We start from the raw sequence: 20,975 nt of genomic DNA, 5'->3' as shown, positions 1-20,975 counted from the left end.
TGGCTGCACAGATCACACACACAGCGCAGGGCACGGTCTTTGTTTATCAAAAAAGACCATCACAGATTTGTGGGGGTTTAAGCGTTGCTAGAGATCTGTTCGGAAGAGAGAGACACAGAGAGAGGAGGGGGGAGGGAGATTGCTGAATCTAATGAAAAGAGGAACACGTATTGCTTATGTTCTCCTGTATGAGTATGTGTTAGTATCTGCAGAGTAGAAAACATACACTTTGTAGATAGATACTCAGTGTCAGGTCCAACCCCATCAGTTACCCCCTTACAGACCGTTGTGCATTTTTTTTGAAACTATGAAAATCCCTTGGGGTCTGACAGAGATAGTGACAGAGAGCGGCGTGGAGAATGATAGATAAAGAGAGCTATTTGCTCATGAAGCGTTTCTCAGGAGCAGTAGATCAGAGGTGCAGTCCGGGGGTGTGAACGCGGAAGACAAACATGACCGTATCCCACAATCCTTTGGTCGCACCTCTCTATGAACTGTGAAACATAAATGCCATAGAGGTCACAATGTCGCTTCGATGGAATGCCTCTGCAAGATTTTACACATGCCATTTGGTTGCAAGTAGTAAATGTCAAAGACTTGACAGGAGCGAGTGTTCACACGCACGTTATTATTTCTTATTGTTGTTGCATTGTCCAGAAGGACCCTGTCAGTAAGTATTTGGTTGGACGTGTATACCATGTGTATCCTGTAGTACTAATAAAACATGGAACTTGGTATGGTCCATTAATACTTGCCATGTGTATCCTGTAGTAAAACATGGAACTTGGTATGGTCCATTAATACTTGCCATGTGTATCCTGTAGTAAAACATGGAACTTGGTATGGTCCATTAATACTTGCCATGTGTATCCTGTAGTAAAACATGGAACTTGATATGGTCCATTAATACTTGCCATGTGTATCCTGTAGTAAAACATGGAACTTGGTATGGTCCATTAATACTTGTCATGTGTATCCTGTAGTAAAACATGGAACTTGATATGGTTCATTAATACTTGCCATGTGTATCCTGTAGTAAAACATGGAACTTGGTATGGTCCATTAATACTTGTCATGTGTATCCTGTAGTAAAACATGGAACTTGATATGGTTCATTAATACTTGCCATGTGTATCCTGTAGTAAAACATGGAACTTGATATGGTTCATTAATACTTGCCATGTGAAAGCATTATTTACACACATGTTCCTTCTTGAATAGCGGATGTGTCATAAATGCATCTAAAAACATTCCTTAGTGGGTTGGCTGTTATCCAAGTCCCTGACACAGACCATTCTATTTTCTCCACTACTTGTTTGGGCTGACTGTGGTGAAATGTAACTGGTTTATCCAGTGGTTAGGTTACTCTGCAACACAGCAGACTGATAACACAGTTTACTCTGCCTGAGCATAAAGGGTCAGGTTACTGCACTGTTTCAACACACACACACACACACACACACACACACACACACACACACACACACACACACACACACACACACACACACACACACACACACACACACACACACACACACACACACACACACACACACACACACACACACAGAGATTCATGTTTGCTCATACATACGCATACTCTTGCATACATGCAGTCTTTGCCTACTGTATGTGCAGGCTGACACAGAGACAGTCTGTACACAATTATACAGTCACGAGGGCAATAAAAACCACGCACTATATCATCAAAGGCCTCACAGGTCTACTGTACATGACATATGATACACTGTAAAGAGGTTAGCGAGATTTTGAAAGGCAGCTTATGGCAAGTATAATTCTGTATTTCATATTACAGTACACATACAGTAATATAAATATAAATAAAGTAAACAATACCATATCATTGACTTATACTGTAAAAAAGTAAATGCTACTGTAAACAGAATTAATTTATAAATGAATGGATGAATGAATGCATAAAATTTGTTTTCAAAGTATTTCTACTTCAATTACAAGGGATTGCCTGCTATGTAAAGTGTTTACAAACTTTACAGCATATTAATGAATATTTAGTGTTTTATACACTATATATACACAAAAGTATCTTTGACACCCCTTCAAATTAGTGGATTCGGCTATTTCAGCCACACCCGTTGCTGACAAGTGTATACAATAGAGCACACAGCAATGTAATGTCCACAGACAAACATTGGCAGTAGAATGGCCTTACTGAAGAGCTCAGTGACTTAACGTGAACCGTCATAGAATGCCACCTTTCCAACAAGTCAGTTCGTCAAATTTCTGCACTGCTAGAGCTGCCCCGGTCAACTTTTAGAGCTGCCCCGGTCAACTTTTAGAGCTTCCCCGGTCAACTGTTAGAGCTGCCCCGGTCAGCTGTTAGAGCTGCCCCGGTCAGCTGTTAGAGCTGCCCCGGTCAACTGTTAGAGCTGCCCCAGTCAACTGTTAGAGCTGCCCCGGTCAACTGTTAGAGCTGCCCCGGTCAGCTGCCCCGGTCAACTGTTAGAGCTGCCCCGGTCAGCTGTTAGAGCTGCCCCGGTCAACTGTTAGAGCTGCCCCGGTCAACTGTTAGAGCTGCCCCGGTCAACTGTTAGAGCTGCCCCGGTCAACTGTTAGAGCTGCCCCAGTCAACTGTTAGAGCTGCCCCGGTCAACTGTAAGTGCTGTTATTGTGAAGTGGAAATGTCTAGGAGCAACAACGGCTCAGCCACGAAGTGGTAGGTCACAAAAGCTTACAGAATGGGACCACCAAGTGCTGAAGCGCAAAAAATGGTCTGTCCTCGGTTGCAACACCAAGTTCCAAACTGGCTCTGGAAAAAACATTAGCGCAATAACTGTGGGTTTCCATGGCCGAGCAGCCGCACACAAGCCTAAGATCACCATGCGCAATGCCAAGCGCCAGCTGGAGTGGTGTAAAGCTCGCTGCCATTGGACTCTGGAGCAGTGGAATTGCGTTCTCTGGAGTGTTGAATCACGCTTCACCATCTGGTAGTCCGAAAGACAAATCTGGGTTTGACAGATGCCAGGAGAACGCTATCTGCCCAATTGCATAGTGCCAACTGTAAAGTTTGGTGGAGGAATAATGGTCTTGGGCTGTTTTTCATTGTTCCAGGCCCCTTAATTCCAGTGAACGGAAATCTTAACGCATACAATGACATTCCAGACGATTCTGTGCTTCCAAATTCGTGGCAACAGTTTGGCGAAGGCCTTTTCCTGTTTCAGCATGACAATGCCCCTGTGCACAAAGCGAGGTCCATACAGAAATGGTTTGTCAGGATCGGTGTGGAAGAACCTGACTGGCCTGCACAAACTGCTGACCACAACCCAATCAAACACCTTTGTGATGAATTTGAACTGCGACTGCGAGCCAGGCCTAATCGCCCAACATCAGTGCCTGACCTCCCTAAAACTCTTGTTGCTGAATGGAAGCAAGTCCACACAGCAAAGTTCCAACATCTAGTGGAAAGTCTTCCCAGAAGAGTGGAGGCTGTTATAGCAGCAAAGGGGAGACCAACTCCATATTAATGCCCACGATTTTGGAATGAGATGTTCGACTTTCAGGTGTCCACATCCTTTTGGTCATGTAGTGTATAACTTTCACTTCTAGAGGCTTCGAAAACTGGCAGCAAAGGCTTCGAAACTGGCAGCGACTCAACGGCAAAACATACCATAAGGATATGCCAAAATACTCAGACATTTATGTAATGAACACGAGGGAGACAGAGAGCTGGTTTGAAGCGCAAGGCACAGCAGGTATTTAATGTAAAAGACCACAGGAGGAGGCAGGTAGCTGGGTACAGGGGCAGGTCATACACAGGGGGTCGAAAAAGGCAAGAGTACAGGCAGGGATAAAGCTAGTAATGTCATCCAGGAGATCAGGCAATAGGTTAATAACAGGAAATCCGATAGGTTAAGGTACAGACAGGGAATAGGCAAAAGGTGTCGTTAGTGAGGTAGGCAAAAACTATCATACACAGGAGGAGTACATTACAGGAAAAACAGAGCTCTGCATAGAAGTGTGTCAAAAACAAACAATACCTCACAATGATGGGGTGCAAAGAACTGGACTAAATAATGTGTGATAATGACATACAGGTGTGTGATCAGGTGATCAGAATTCGGGTGATTCAGATCTGGAGAGTGAGCTGCGTTCAGGGGATCTATGTGTTTGAGAGTGTGAGTTGGACAGTGAGCTGCATTCAGGGGATCTACGTGTATGAGAGTGTGAGCTGGAAGCAGATGATACAATTTAAGGTTTAAGGTCAATCTATTTGGTTTCACCAAAATTCATTACAGTTTAAAATGTTCCATAAGTTCAAATTCAGTCCATCATTAATTTAAAATTCAAAATAATAAACAATTCAAATTTGGCAAAACAAATGGTCATCCAAAAAACAAAAATAAAACAATCAATCAATCAATCAATCAATAATCTGTCAGTCCATTTAGTCATTCAATCTGTCCACAATGTGTCTGTGTCTTTGTGTTGGGGGAGGGGAAGGGTGGGGTCTGGGTTGGCAGTTGCTGAAGGGAATTGGCAGTTGGGGTTGGTCGGTGCTGTATCCAGGGTTAGTGCTGGTGTTGTGGCTTGGACTGGGAAAGCCTTGGTTTATACTGGATGTCATGCTTGGACCGGGACTGAAGGCCAAGGGTTGGTGCTGGAGACTGGGAAAAAAACAGGAACCAGGAGCTGGGGTTGCTGCAGGTGCCCTGTCGGGATCTGGGTCTGTAGCGGAGAGGAAGGACAACCTGACGAGCAGACACACTGGGAGCCCTAGACCAGAGGTCAATGGTGGTACTTCCATGTGGTCCACTCGCACCAGGTGAAGTTTTGGTGTTTGGTCCCTCCTCCACCCCTCTTCTGGTGTTCTGGTGCTGTGACTGGGTCTGGTACTGCGTCTGGTGCTGGATCTGCAGAGGGGAAGAAGGACAACCTGAGGAGCAAGCAGACACACCTGGGAGCACAAGATCCGGAGGTCAGGGATGTTACTCCCTTGTGGCCTGCTCGCTCCGGGCATAGGTCTAGGCCTTGGTCCTTCCTCGCGCCTCTGCTGGTGTGTTGATGGATGTTTCCTGTTTCTGGTCTGGTTCTGTGAGAGGGATAAGTATAGAGGGAGGAAGGGGGAAAGGGTGCAGGGGTTAGGTGTGGTGAAGGTTGATGTCCATCGGCCTGGGCTGGTGTTGGAGGAGGAGTGATGCGGCAGCAAGGTTGGACACTGGAGGCTGGACGTGAGAGGGAGAAAACCCGGCCCAGACCCTCCTTGCCACGGAGCACTCACAAAGAGTTGGTAGGTGTGTTTAGTGCGAGTGCCACCGTGGGGTCAGCTCTCTGTACGTACCTTGTGATATGGTACTGTACTGTATACTGTGGGGTGGAATAACAGTACCATTCGAAATGCAGCAATTCTTTCCCCGCCCATAACAATATCCCACAATGCCAGACCTTAATGTACAGTATGCTGCAGTAAAAGGTTTCCAAGTATTTTACTGTTGATTAAACAAGGAATTATCGTATAATTTACAGTTTTCCGTGACAGTGTACACTGTAAAATACAGGTGTTGAATTGAGCATTGTGTATAATAAAAATACAATTTAGTACAATACATTTTTAGTAGACCAAAATCATTGTGGTCAAATATTGTAATATCTTGTAATCCTCTATTTCCATGTACAGTAAGTGATATTCTCATGTGTTATATCTTTCTCGCCATTGAACAAAAGACTGCATGTATAAGATGTGTGTAACCACAGTTATACTGTATGTGGTTCTGAAAGCACAGTGTTTCAGTGTGTCTTCTCCTTCTCTCTGTCTCTGTCTTGACTTCAGATTTCTGACACCTACTCCACTGTGTGTAAAAGCCAGAAGAAGAAACCTCCCCCGGACAACAACGGAGCCAAGACCCTCCCCCACAACCAGTGCTCTGTGGAGGAGAATGGAGGAGGTGGGGGAGGAGGAGCAGGAGGGAATGGGACGTGGGTCGGTCCCGGGGGAGGGGTGAGGGGTCGTGGCCGGGGGGTCCAGGGTGGTCAGGCCCGATCCCACGAGGAGCCCTGCTACGCGCCAGTTGGCGACAGGTCCTGGCCCGCCTGTGTGGTAGCCAAGTCTGACCCGGCGTACGCCACTATAGACTCCCACCGGAAACGTGCGCAGGCAGGTACCAATATCGGTGTACTGGGGTCAAACGCCACACTGAAGCCCAAGAAGAAGCCTCCTCAGCAGGAAGCACCGTCTCCCGGGGCCCCGGGCCCCCAGGGACCTCCAGCAGGTCCCCCGGCCCCTCTAACCAAGGCCCTGCCTGGGGGGGAGAACTTCTATGAGAGCATCAGTGATGTGAAAAAGGGTGCTAACACCGCCAGCACCACCACCATCTTCACCTTCAACGACGGGATGGAGATGTACGTCACTGGTCTGTAGCTGAGAGACACTGGCTCACACACTGTGTGGTTCAGACCTGTTTGGGTTCTTCTGACCCTGTCTACACCTGGTATGAGCTATGAAAGGGACTGGTAACAATGTATATAGCAATGAGACCCACTGGTGAAACCAAGCATCGGAAGTCACTTTCGTAATACAATGTCTCCAGTGATAGGATTATGGCCACATCCAGTGACAAAATAAGAAGACAATGTTTGGAGGCATTCACCAGGTTTAGACAAGGTCTCTGACACCAGACCCAACCAGTGGTGGAAATGGACTTTTTTGATTCACTGACTGGGGGATTCCAGATAGGGGTTCCAGTGCCAGTCGTAGCTTTGAAAGGAACCCAGTTCCAGGGGTTCCCCCTCATTTACACCACTGGACCAACAGAACCAGAACTACTGTACGTCTTTGAGATGTATCACAGAGCCAGTCTGGCTAACCCGAGCCTGAATCATTCGAGCCAGACTCCCAACAACATGTCCAACGAGACCAGACTGAGCATCACGTTTTGCACTGGAAAACAGTGTCACTATTCACTTTACCTTACCTTACACACCCATTTGTGTGACATTTTACATATATATTTATTTTTGTATAAAGATGGTACCCTTAATAAAGCATGCCCTGTACAGAACACACGACATGATAACACACAATCACAGATACACGTGCAAACACACACACACACACATACTGTAGCGCAAACATTGTTGTGGCATGAAAACACACATTCTCACAAAGAGGACAGAGGAAAGAAGTGTGGAGACACCAGCGTGGCTTCACTTAGAAGTCCCAACCCCCTGGTGACACTATCGGTGGTCTCACTGGTGGCGTCACTCAAAAGACTACTGACTAACTACATTAGGAGTATTTTTCTACGGCAATACAGTGGTAATACAGGCCTAGTTCACACATTTTTTAAATCTTTTTTTGTTAATTTACATTTACATTTAAGTCATTTAGCAGACGCTCTTATCCAGAGCGACTTACAAATTGGTGCATTCACCTTATGACATCCGTTAATAATTATTATTAAATACATTTCGATTGATCAGGTAGCACCCCTACTTCCCTCGGCTATGTTTATACCGTTCCTTTCTGTTCCTTTTTAAACCTCTGAAATATATATATATTTTTTAACATTTAGCTCAACATTAAATGACTTCGCCAATCAGTGCGGATCGAGCAGATTGCTATGGAGCGGGCAAGCTATTTACATGCATTGGACAGACGAGTGTAGTGCACAATATGCGACTGAAATTTGGCCGGTGGGGAGTGAAGCGAGAGAGGGTGGAGAAGGATTGGCTTGATGCGCTGGGCATCTTGTTGTTATGATATGCATTATCGGAATTAGGGCCACAGAATTTGACCTACGGAGGAGTGGCTTCTATGAAGGAACTTAGAATGTTTTTGAACTTCAGAGAGTTGGCTTAACATTGGACCAGAACTAGCTAGCTAGCTAGCTAACACGCTTCTGTGTGCAGAGTGGCACCAGAATGAAAAGAAAAACATGTCTGACCTTTTTGTCGTTAATAAATGTGAAAAGTGATAATTATAGTATCCTTAAATGTCATTGAAAAGGTTAATCTATTCTTCTCTAATAAAAACATCTCTCTCTAATTTCTGAATCACACTTGTAACATCAGTACTAGACTACTAGACTATACTTCGGAGGGGGAAGGACAGTTTGCCTACACATGCACACTCACTGACAAATATTTTCAGCTGGCAGGAATACGTTTCTGAGTGACATAATGAGGGCTTTGCGTAGGTGCTTTGTTGCGTTTTTTTGTGGGACTGGGGAAAAATGCCCGGAACGTAAGATAACATTATTAACCGGTTCCCATGCTTTTAAAATAACAGTTCTGTTCCGGAATAGTATATATTACTTTCATTTGTGGTTCTGATTCTGTTCCTCTAAATGTTTTGTTATTTCACAGGTTTTCTGTTCTGTTCTCCGAATCGGTTCCAACCCCTGACGGTAAAATGCTCTAACCTGGAGGAGGCGCTCTTATCTCGAACCCAACACTCTCCTGTACAACCTTTACTTTTTGGGGTTCAAGGTAGAAATTGCCCCGAGCCGCAGATCTACAGCCCATACATACAGTACACTGAAGATGTCTTGTAACTGTAAGTGGCTTTGGATGAAAACGTTATGGTAGTAAGGGAGTATACTGTATAGGTCTACATAGAGCATTCACTATAGATCTGAAACACATCTATCAGACTTACATGCAGGGATTTTGAGCAACTTTATTTTCATCTTGTAGATATTAGTCTTGTGGAGTTGTATTGAGCTCATCCGGGTTGATAGGTCAGGGTAAAATGGCCACCGTTGTTCTTGTTGTCAGTGGTGACAGAGTTCAAGCAAAGCAGTGGTCCACCTCAAGTTGCCTCACGCTGTTCATTCCATCCAGAACTACTGAGCTTTGACCACAGTGACTGACCACAGAGCAACAGCTGACAAACTTATAGGGATAGTTCAACCCCACACCCAAATCTTCCCCTTTCACATCTCAAAAGTGGTCTAATGTTGAGTTGAATTCATATACCACAAGGTCTGTGGTGTAGAGCCTTCAAGAGAAATTCGCAGGACTTATGGTACAGACAGACAGAGAAATCGGACTGCCGATAGGTACTTAGCACAGTAGAAGGCGGCAAGGGCATACCATTTACAACCTTAATCGATGTGCTTGCTCGTGCTCAAACATTTTTGATGGGCTTCATAGTAAAGACACTGTGCACCCGTCATTTGAATGGAAAGGGACATTTACAAACACCATAAGTGTAATGACATTCGGCCTACAAGTGGTGTGTATTCATGGATGCCAAGAGAAGCCAGGCTTCCCTCTGGAATATAAAAATGAATACAATGATTTCTCATTAGTCTATTCGTGTTTAATAATTTTCCTTCAATTCTCAAGAGGCTGAATCTAGTTGACCGGAGCGAGGGAAACAGCGCCTCTCTGGGCCATCCCCTGGACACGCCACTAGGAGGCCATTCCTTCTCTTTCTAGAACAAAAGATGTCCCTGCTGTGTGCCGACCTGGTGCCGACAAACTTGCGGTTTCTAGTTGTAGAATCTCAATGCTCGTCAGTGGCCTTGAACTTAACTTTGACCCAATCAGAGAGCACAAACGTCCACATGGGGGAGCCGACAAAAGTGACAAGAAATCGGGAAAGAATAGGGACATTTCCCGGTGTAATCCTCCACCTTTTCATCAGAATTGTCCTAACTAAAAGAATAAAGCTGCAAAATGCATATTTTTTTCTTGAGCAAGTCTTGACATCTTTTATGTCTAGGAGTTTTAGTTAGGTTCAGTTTGATAATGTGCACCTGCTCAATAGTTAGCTGCCTAGCTAACATTAGGAGTTTCGTGCTTGAAGAAGGAATTTTTGTTAGGTTCAGTTTGATAATGTGACCTGCTCAATAGTTAGCTAGCTAGCTAAGTAGTTGTGGCTTGAAGAAGGATTTTTTGTTAGGTTCAGTTTGATAATGTGCATCTACTCAATAGTTAGCTAGCTAGCTAAGTAGTTGTGGCTTGAAGAATGATTTTTTGTTAGGTTCAGTTTGATAATGTGCACCTGCTCAATAGTTAGCTAGCTAGCTAACATTAGCTTGCTAACTGAGCCAGGCACTCACACACACTTAATTTGAAACGAATGGGGTTGGTAAGTACATATGGTGACAACATTTAATATACCCAAATGAGGGACAACAGGATAATTTTTGGAGAACATTTGCGGGACAGTGTATAGCTTACATGGAACTTTTTTGGGCAGGGCAGCACAAAACCCACCCCCCAAAAATACCCTCAAACACCAAGTTAGGCATACCATATTGAAAAATAGACCATCACTGTCAATCGTGAATGATAAATCTTCACGGTTTACCAGTGAAATGTCCAAACTGCATCTGTATGCCAATAATTTCATCTCAATCAGTTTCATGGGAATATGCATTTTAAGATCTTGAATTACTGTTTCGTGACTAAATTAGAGCTGATGGTGTTAACAAACTATATAGCCTTCCTGTATTTTGACTTTTAGACACATACTATTCAGCTGACCATCCTAAAATCGCATAAGAAATGAGATGGTGTTTTTGGTGTAACAATAACTTTATGATATTATATTTGGGTCTGTTATGTAGAACACAAATGATCATTATGTGATCTTCCAAGACATTGATTGAGCTTTGATCTAACTTTACTACAGAGCCGGCGCCAGAACGAATCAGTTGGACGGGCATTTGATTTCCATAGGGGGGGGCATGTTTTTTCACAGCAACTATGTGATTTTTTAAACGGGTTTTATAGTAAAGACATGTAATTTAACCATTTAATGTGGCATGAACACAACTTGTCTTCATCTGATTGTCAAACAAATCACTTCAAAAAGTAGGTTACCTTCACACGTTCGTCCAAAATCAGTGGTGTAAAGTAAAAATACTTTAAAGTACTACTTAAGTTATTTTTTTTGTGATCTGTTCTTTGTTTTACTATTTATACGTTTGCATACTTTTACTTTCACTTCACTACATTCCTAAAGAAAATAATGTACGTTTTACTCCATACATTTTCCTTGACACCCAAAAGTACTCGTTACATTTTCAATGCTTAGCAGGATACGAAAGTGGTCCAATTCACTCACTTATCAAGAGAACATCCCTGGTCATCCCTACTGCCTCTGATCTGGAGGACTCACTAAACACAAATACTTTGTTTGTAAATTATGTCTGCATGTTATAGTGTGCCCCTAGCTATCCGTAAATAAAATTAAGCAATACAAATGTGCCATCTGATTTTCTTATTATAAGCTATTTTAAATTATTTAACTTTTGATACTAAAGTATATTTTGCAATTCGATTTTCTTTTGATATTTAAGTATATTTAAAACCAAATACTTTTAGACTTTTACTCAAATAGTATTTTTCTGGGTGACTTTCACTTTTACTTGAGTCATTTTCTATGAAGGTATCTTTACTTTTACTCAAGTATGAAAGTTGGGTACTTTTTCCACCACTGTCCAAAATAATTCCAGCTTCTGAGCAGTGGCTGAAACGATATCACCGGAGAAATCATCCGAGCCAGCGAAACAGCACCCCTCTGCCTTGCTATGTGTAGCCCATGTATCTGATCTGTCTGGATGAAAAGATTATGACATGCTGTTTCTGGCCAGATGGTATCAGATACATGGACTATATACTGTATATACTAAGACAGTAGGGAACTGTTTCACTCAATCGGATGCTTTATCTGAGATTGATGCGTCTTTCTGACGGGTCTCGGTCAAATAAATTATCAATATTTAAATATTTTATTTGGGAGGGCAAGGAGGTAAGGTGGGGCGGGCCAGGCCCCCTGCTTTACTAAGCGAGCACCATCGTGAGGACTACACCCCTGCAGAGAACAAGCTAATTGCAACGCACCTAGCCTACTGTTTTGCCTACTGTTTCATTGACTTACGCTACTTTTGTAGCACCTCATCAGCACATTTGTTGTAAGTAGTTAGTCCTAAGGCTAGCTTTTTAAAAAAGACATTTGCTTCCTGTAGCACTACTTCCAAAACGTTTTGGGACACTGTAAAGTCCATGGAGAATAAGAGCGACTCCTCCCAGCTACCCACTGCACTGAGGATAGGAAACACTGTCACCACAGACAATCTGGACCCTCTCTTTCCAAAATTATTAGTTGAAACTGTTGCAAACTATATTACTAGCCTATTCAACCTCTTTTCTATCGTGAGATCCCCAAAGATTGGAAAGCTGCCGTGGTCATCCCCCTCTTCAAAGGGGGAGACACTCTAGACCCAAACTGTTATAGACCTATATCCACCCTGCCCTGCCTTTCTAAAATCTTCGAAAGCCAAGTTAAAACCTCTACAGAGTACCTAACCCGGATCCGGGAGCACCCCCCACCCCCCCCCCCACACTGATTAGCATCGCTAGCATAGCGTCACAATTAAATAGTAGCATCTAAATATCATTAAATCACAAGTCCAAGACACCCAATGAAAGACACCGATCTTGTGAATAAAACCACCATTTCAGATTTTTTAAATGTTTTACAGGGAAGACACAATATGTAAATCTATTAGCTAAACACGTTAGCAAAAGACACCATTTTCTTACTCCAACAGTTTCTTACTCCATCAGGTGCTATCACCAATTCGGCTAAACTAAGATATTGATAGCCACTAACCAACAAACAAATTCATAAGATGACAGTCTGATAACATATTTATGGTATAGCATAGTTTTTTTTTTTTTTTATGTGCATTTTTCAGGTATAAATCACAGTTCTACATTGCAGCTGCAATCTGATATAGTGCTGATGCAGCTAGCACAATTACAGAGACCAACGTTATATAACTAATTACTTGTCTTAAAACATTTCAGAAAAAATACACAGCGTACAGACATTGAAAGCCCAACATCTGGTGAATCCAAACAATATTTCAGATTTATTAAATGTTTTATAGCGAAAACAAAATGTAGCGCTAAATTAGCATAACCAGGCCAGCCAGAACCAGCTGGGCGCGCCCGACCAGTTCACATGCACGACAGATATATGAAATAACATCGTAAATTGGGTCTTACTATTGCTGATCTTTCATCAGAATGTTGATCAAGGTGTCCTTAGTCCTGATGAGTCGTTCAATCCATTCACAATGGCAACTTCCCCTCTTCATTTAGCCTGGGTACTGGTCGACTGGCACGGTCCCTGTCCAAAGTAAAAAAACTCAAAGAACGGAACACGGCAAAACTCCCGAAAAAATTCTAATAATCTGATTAAACTATATTGAAAAAACATACATTAAGATGATATGGTCACATGTATCAAACAAACTTCTAGACGGAGATAGTTTTCATCCGTAACGTCAGCATAACAAAAGACAATTGCACCTCTAAAACGCGCGTTTCAGAAAACCGGAAGTTGTCGGTCACGCTAAAGAAATAGGTCTTATTTCACGTCAGTACAAGATAAACAAAAAATTTCTCCTCTGACAACTTCCTGACACCCAGAGGAAGACGAATGAAGTGTGTTTCGGGTCATAGGTGGCATGACCATATATAGGCAGAGCGTTGAAGCGAGCATACACATCTTGCAATCTTCTTCTGGCTCAGGGAAAGTGCTGTGAAATGACCTGTGTTTCACTCAGAGACAAAATTGGAACGGTTTTAGAAACCATAGCTTGTTTTCTATCCAATGGTATATGGTTATATGCATATAGTAACAGCAATAATTGAATAAGAGGCAGTTTAATCTGTAGAGGCAATTATGCTAATGCGAAACAGCACCCCCTGTATTCTCAAGAAGTTTTAATAAACAGATCACTGACCATTTCGAATACCACCGTACCTTCTCCACTATGCAATCTGGCTTCTGAGCTGGTCATTGGTGCACCTCAGCCACGTTCAAGGTCCTAAACGATATCATAACCGCCATCGATAAAAGACTGTACTGTGCAGCCGTCTTCATCGACCTGGCCAAGGCTTTACACCACTGTCAATCACCGCATTTTTATCGGCAGACTCATTAGCCTTGGCTTCTCTAATGCCTGTCTGGCCGCCTGGCCGCAACCTCCCGCCCGACTACCATCACTACTCTGGAAGGTTCTGACCTAGAATATGTGGACAACTACAAAACCTAGGTATCTGGTTAGACTGTAAACTCTCCTACCAGACTCACATTAAGCATCTCCAGTCCAAAATTAAATCTAGACTCGGCTTCCTATTTTGCAACAAAGCCTTCTTCACTCATGCTGTCAAACATACCCTCGTAAAACTGACTATCCTACCAATCCTTGACTTCGACGATGTCATTTACAAAATAGCCCCCAACACTCTACTCAGAAAACTGGATGTAGTCTATCCCAGTGCCATCCATTTTATCACCAAAGCCCCATATACTACCCACCACTGCGACCTGTATGTTCTCGTTGGATGGTCCTCACTACATATCCGTCGCCAAACCCACTGGCTCCAGGTCATCTATAAGTCTTTGCTAGCCTGTCTAGGACTGGGGTGCCCCCCCCCCCCCCCCACCCCCACTGAAAAGGCAGAGCCGCGAAATTCAAAAAAAATATTTTTTTTAAATATTTAACTTTCACACATTAAAGTCCAATACAGCTAATGAAAGACACAGATCTTGTGAATCCAGCCAACATGTCCGATTTTTAAAATGTTTTACAGGGAAGACACAATATGTAAAGATGTAAATCTATTAGCTAAACACATTAGCATAATCCACCATCTTTTCTTTGTCCACCAACACCAGTAGCTATCACCAATTCGGCTAAACTAAGAAATTGATAGCCACTAACCAAGAAAAAACCTCCTCAGATGACAGTCTGATAACATATTTATGGTATAGGATAGGTTTTGTTAGAAAAATGTGCATATTTCAGGTAGATGTCATAGTTTACAATTGCACCCACCGTCACAAATGGACTAGAATAATTACAATGAGCAACGTGTTTACCTAACTACTAATCATCAAACATTTCGTAAAAATACACAGCATACACTAATCGAAAGACACAGATCCTGTGAATACAGACAATGTTCCAGATTTTCTAAGTGTCTTACAGCGAAAACACAATAAATCGTTATATTAGCATAGCACATGTGCAAACATTACCCCAGCATTGATTCTAGCCAAAGAGAGCGATAACGTAAACATCGCCAAAATATATTAATTTTTTCACTAACCTTCTCAGAATTCTTCAGATGACACTCCTGTAACATCACATTACAACATACATATACAGTTTGTTCGAAAATGTGCATATTTAGCCACCAAAATCATGGTTAGACAATGAGAAAAGTAGCCCAGCTGGTCAGAAAATGTCGTGCGCCATATTAGACAGTGATCTAGTCGTATACATAAATACTCATAAACATGACTAAAAAATATAGGGTGGACAGCGATTGATAGACAATTTAATTCTTAATACAATCGCGGAATTACATTTTTTAAATTATCCTTACTTTTCAATACAGTTTGCGCCAAGCGAAGCTACGTCAAAAAAGATGGCGTCCTAAGCCACTAACATTTTTCGACAGAAACACAATTTATCATAATAAATTGTTCCTACTTTGAGCTGTTCTTCCATCAGAATCTTGGTCAAAGAATCCTTTCTTGGGTCTAATCGTCTTTTGGTCGAAAGCTGTCCTCTTGCCATGCAGAAATGCACATTGCGTTCGGCATGAACTGGAACGGTGCCCAGAGATTCACAGTGGCTCAGAAATAAATGTCCCAAAATCGCACTAAACGGATATAAATTGCTATAAAACGCTTTAAATTAACTACCTTATGATGTTTTTAACTCCTATAACGAGTAAAAACCGGAGAGACCGGAGAAATATAACTGGCTACACTAATGCTTGGAAAAACAGTAGGTCGGTGTCCTCCGCGCGCCTGACGCACCTAGAAAAGAGTTCCTACCTACAGGATTTTTTCATTTATAGTGGCTGTGATTGGGCAATCGATACCATTCAAAGCGTCATCACGTAAAGGCATCCAGGGGAAGACGTAAGCAGTGTCCGTATACTCATAGGAATAACAGTGGCCTTAAAACTGACTCCAGAACAGGGGCCAAAATGTGTGAAATCTGACTCCATGTCAGGGAAATTGCTGTAGAATGAGTTCTGTTCCACTTAGAGACAAAATTTCAACGGCTATAGAAACTATAGACTGTTTTCTATCCAATAATAATAATAATATGCATATTGTACGATCAAGAATTTTGTAGGAAGCCGTTTCAAAAATTACACGATTTCCATAAATAGTGACAACAGCACCCCCTAGCCTTAACAGGCTAGGTAAAGCTCCGCCTTATCTCAGCTCACTGGTCACCATAGCAACACCCACCCGTAGCATACGCTCCAGCAGGTATATTGCACTGGTCACCCCCAAAGCCAAGACTTACTTTGGCCGCCTTTCCTTCCAGTTCTCTGCTGCCAATGACTGGAACGAATTGCAAAATTCTCTGAAGCTGGAGTCTTATATATCCCTCCTTAACTTTAAGCATCAGCTGTCTGAGCAGCTTATCGATCACCGTACCTGTACACAGCCAATCTGTAAATAGCACACCCGACTACATCATCCCCATATTATTACTTATGTCACGACTTCTGCCGAAGTCGTTGCCTCTCCTTGTCCGGGCGGTGTTCGGCGGTCGACTTCACCGGTCTTCTAGCCATCATCGATCCATTTTTCATTTTCCATTGGTTTTGTCTTGTCTTCCCACACACCTGTTGTCAATCCCATTCATTACCTGTTGTGTATTTAACCCTCTGTTTCCCTTCATGTGTTTGTCAGAGATTGTTCGTTGTCATGTGTTGTGTTAATTGTGTATAGGTGTGCGACGGGTCTTCGTACCCAGATTTGTTTTTTATATTTTTTCCGTGAGTGTTATGGAGCAGATTACTAGGACTTTAATTAAAGTACTCCATTCTACACTCTATTTGACTCTCCTGCGCCTGACTTCCTCTGCCACTTATACACGCCATTGTGACAACTTACCCTCTTGCTCTTTTTCACCCCAGTATCTCTACTTGCACATTCATCATCTGCACATCTATCACTCCAGTATTAATGCTAAATTGTAATAATTTTCACCTCTAGGGCCTATTTATTGCCTACCTCCCTACTCTTCTACATTTGCACACACTGTACATCGATTTTTCTATTTTTCTTTTCTTTTGTGTTGTTGACTGTACGTTTGTTTATGTGTAACCATGTGTTGTTGTTTTTGTCGCACTGCTTTGCTTTATCTTGGTCACCACACCCTTATGATACTGTATATATTTGAATAAACGCAATGTGACTGCAAGAGACAGGTTGGAATGTCTGATTTAAATACGGAAGATATCAACTTGTTTTTCTAAATTAGGGGTGTTTGAACAATTGCGGGACATGATTGTCTGGTTGCGGCATGCGGAACAAAGCCAAAGGGCAAAAATGCGGGACTGTCCCACACAATCCGGGAGATGTGGTAACCCAGCACCTCATTATCCAATACTGCCAGTGCCAGTTCGCTTTCTTGCTAACGTTAGCTAAACAGTTAGCATCGCCATTTAGCACAACATAACTAGCTAGCTACTTCTAGACAACTAACATGTAGCTGCTTCATTCAAAAAAGAACACATTTGAATATAATATTGCTAGCTATGCTAGTTACCTAGTTGTGGCCATCTGGTTAGTATCAACAAGGGCTTACTACAAATTCTAACAAGCTAGCAACAACATTAGCACAGCTTGCTAGTTAGCTTACATTAGCTACACTACAGCATGCACAAGCCAAACAAGCTACTGCACCTTGTGGCCTGTAGAATTTAAACGGAGCAAATCAAAGATGAAACTGTTCTATGGGAAAAGCAAAAAGTTAACTGCAGACACTCTGCTAAGTACCTATCAGCAGTCAGATTTCTCTGTGTTTCTGACCCTTTAGTCTCAAATTAATGGGCATGATTTGGCACCGTCTAAGTATATTTTGGGGTAAACTGTCCCAAAGAGTGCCGTTTTGGCTATACGTTAGACAGGTTTTATTTATTGTAGATTTTTATTCAAGTTCTTTGTTTGCAAAACTCCTGGAGCTAGACACAATTTTCTTTGCATGGCAAAATACACACACTCTCTAGGCAAAGCCATCAGGTCGGGGAAACGGCGTGGGCCGGGTAGATTTTTCCCAGAACAAGAAGGGCAACAGATGTCACAATCTCTACACTGGACCTTTAGTTAGCTTATCCCTGAGAGATAGAACGAAAGAAAGGTATGAGATGCATCAGCATTGGCAGTTAATGTGCCATTTCTATTGGCCGTTGTTAACATGCCATTTCATGGCCAGGATAATGGAGGATTGGAGGGCTGCAGGGCTATTGGCTGTATTGTGCAGTAAGTGTAGTGAAGGGCGTTTGTGATTCGCTCCCCAGGCGGTAGTCAATGCCAGGACTCTACTGCTGCTTTCTGAGCTGCGTTCTGTCAGTTGGAACAGCATAAAATGACCAGTGAATGTCTTTTGGAAAGCCCCCCTCTCTAGCCTGTGCTGAAAGTTGTGTTCGATAGTAAACCATCTCTTTCCCATGTAGCTCTTTGGGAAATGTGACGTTGGAACTTAGAAAGAAAAACTGTGACACCAGGGGTTTAATAGGGGGGGTGTAATCAAGTCAAGAGGTAAAGAGGGACACAAACCGCTCAGGGACCGAGAGACGTAGATATATGAGGGATGAATAATAACTATGTGTTATAACAAGCCCTTGAAAGTTAGGAGAGTGTGTGGAAAATGGAGTTCTACAATGGGAAAACGTTAGGTTAACGTGCATAGGTTTACTATAAAATACATCTTATGAAATGCGCTCTGTATTTCCTTAATGCATTGTTTATGTTCTGTTTTTACCTATTGACCATGATACGTGTTTAAATAGCGTATGCCACCGCCATGAAGACGGCAGTTTGTTTCTTTAATGCTGTTGGTGCATTTCTTTTCCTGCTTGAAACAAAATGCATGTTTTTGACCAGATGAAAATGAGAAAATTAACATAATATTGTGCTACCTAATTTATTTCCTGATGTTGGTTTTATGTTTTCCTGTTTTGTAATGGGAGAAAAAATGGATAAGCTATGGTTAACACACAGAGAGAGAGAGAGAGAGAGAGAGAGAGAGAGAGAGAGAGAGAGAGAGAGAGAGAGAGAGAGAGAGAGAGAGAGAGAGAGAGAGAGAGAGAGAGAGAGAGAGAGAGAGAGAGAGAGAGAGAGAGAGAGAGAGAGAGAGAGAGAGAGAGAGAGAGAGAGAGAGAGAGAGAGAGAGAGAGAGAGAGAGAGAGAGAGAGAGATACACAGATACACAGATACACAGATACACACACCCTTCTCTCTCCATACACCAAATAATAAAAATGGCTCTAGAGCTGCCGGGAGGTTGCCTGTAGGAGGGAGGAAGCACAGGCCTCTCTATGCCTCCTCTCCCGTCTCTTTTCCTTCTCTACTCTCCTCTCTCTGTGCTGAGGATATAGAACCTTCGATGTTGCTTCTTCTGAGGGACCCGTGGAGAGCTACGGGGTTGGAGCAGAACAGGGGCTGGGGGTCATGCCGACCCTGCATGCTTTCAACATCAATAGTGAAACATACGTGTGATATGACCAATGACTAACAGCTGAGATGATTTAAGCAGCTTTTGGGCACAGATCTAGCATCATCTAGCACTGCCACTGCTAGTCGCCTGAGGAAATTCACTGGCCTTTCATTCAACCCGTTTAGCACAGACTGAATCTACAAAGACATGGCAGGACCAAGACCAAATAAAGGCTAAACAGTACTTACTGAGACATCTTTCGCCACTGCATTTTTTGGCAAATAATGTACTGTGCATCAATTTATATTTCCCGTTGCCTTTCAGTTGAGCGCAAACATAACTGACGAGGACATGTTGAGGCAAATGGTGTAATGTGAAATATTATTGTTTTGGTGTTATACAGAACTATTTCACTTGTTATTGGTTGTACGCTGAAAGACTTGGTGTTGGTGGAAATATGAATGGTTATCACAGATGTGGTTATACATTGGAGCAAAGACAGGGTAGCCTACTTATCTCCTAAATGTGAAGGCCCAATGGCTTGTGATTGCTAGCTTCTGTGGTCTATGTTGTTTTAATGACACAGGGTTTTAACGTGGGGAAAAATATTTTTAAAAAAACATAATAGTAAACATGTCCAAAAGATTGTAAATGTTTTATAATAATGAATAAAATATCAGTCTCAAGTTTTTACTTTTATAATAAAGTAGCACCTGTAAAACATGCCTGTCCATGTGTGCAGGACAATGTTCTATTTTGTGGTGTTTCATGTGTGCTATTTGTTACCACATGAGTCTTTTTCTGGGTTGGTTGACGGCCGTGGATCTTCACGTGATCACATAACCTTTCACATGTGAAATCAGGTGAAACCACGTGGTTTCGGAAGACTTCACATGTGATGATATTTCACGTGACGTTCCGTGTTGATTGTCACGTGACCACATAACCTTTCACATGTTTCACGTTTTCACGCGATGCCCTGCAAACAAAAATGTGGCGTTAGGATGTCCCCGGAAGGTCGTGAAATAGCTGCAGCTTTTTCATGACGTACATGATTACATTCATGCCGTCACCTGTGATTTGAACTCACAACCTCTTGGTTCGCAGTATTCTGATCGTCCTGCCACCATGTCTTTGTCAATGACTGATTTCACCTGTATTCCTACACTTTGGACTTCAAAGAAAATCTCAGCTCTGTTAAAAGTACAATCAATAAAAACTATTATATTGATCGTAGTGATTCAGGAGTAACATTAAAAAAGAACAATATGTCCCACCAACATTAGACAACTATACAGAAAACCCTCAATATGCTGGAGGGAAAATTTGATCAATGATGAGAAAAGATGAACTGATAACTAAAATAGAAGTGCAAATTACACTATTTTGCTAAGTGCAGAGCTGCATTATAGGTAATGAATGTGTAGGGGACTTCTGAGAATGCTGTAGACTTCATGGTGCAGCAGATCAGCATACCCCGAATCCCAGGTG

General features: G+C 42.5%; 1 protein-coding gene across 2 annotated transcripts in view; it reads left to right on the top strand.

Moving 5' to 3' along the window:
• The window catches only part of LOC129824391 (uncharacterized), an 84,074-nt gene extending 72,875 nt beyond the window's left edge, over positions 1 to 11,199 (top strand). For both annotated transcript variants that reach the window (XM_055883986.1, XM_055883985.1), the window contains exon 9: positions 5,810 to 11,199. In XM_055883986.1, coding sequence (XP_055739961.1) covers positions 5,810 to 6,397 — 588 coding nt within the window. In that variant the 3' untranslated portion in view covers positions 6,398 to 11,199. The remainder of the gene's footprint in view (positions 1 to 5,809) is intronic.
• Positions 11,200 to 20,975: the final 9,776 nt, after the last annotated feature.

Source organism: Salvelinus fontinalis, chromosome 26 (genome assembly GCF_029448725.1).
Source record: "Salvelinus fontinalis isolate EN_2023a chromosome 26, ASM2944872v1, whole genome shotgun sequence".
Classification (NCBI taxonomy): Eukaryota; Metazoa; Chordata; class Actinopteri; order Salmoniformes; family Salmonidae; genus Salvelinus; species Salvelinus fontinalis.
This window is presented reverse-complemented; position numbering and strand designations above follow the sequence as displayed.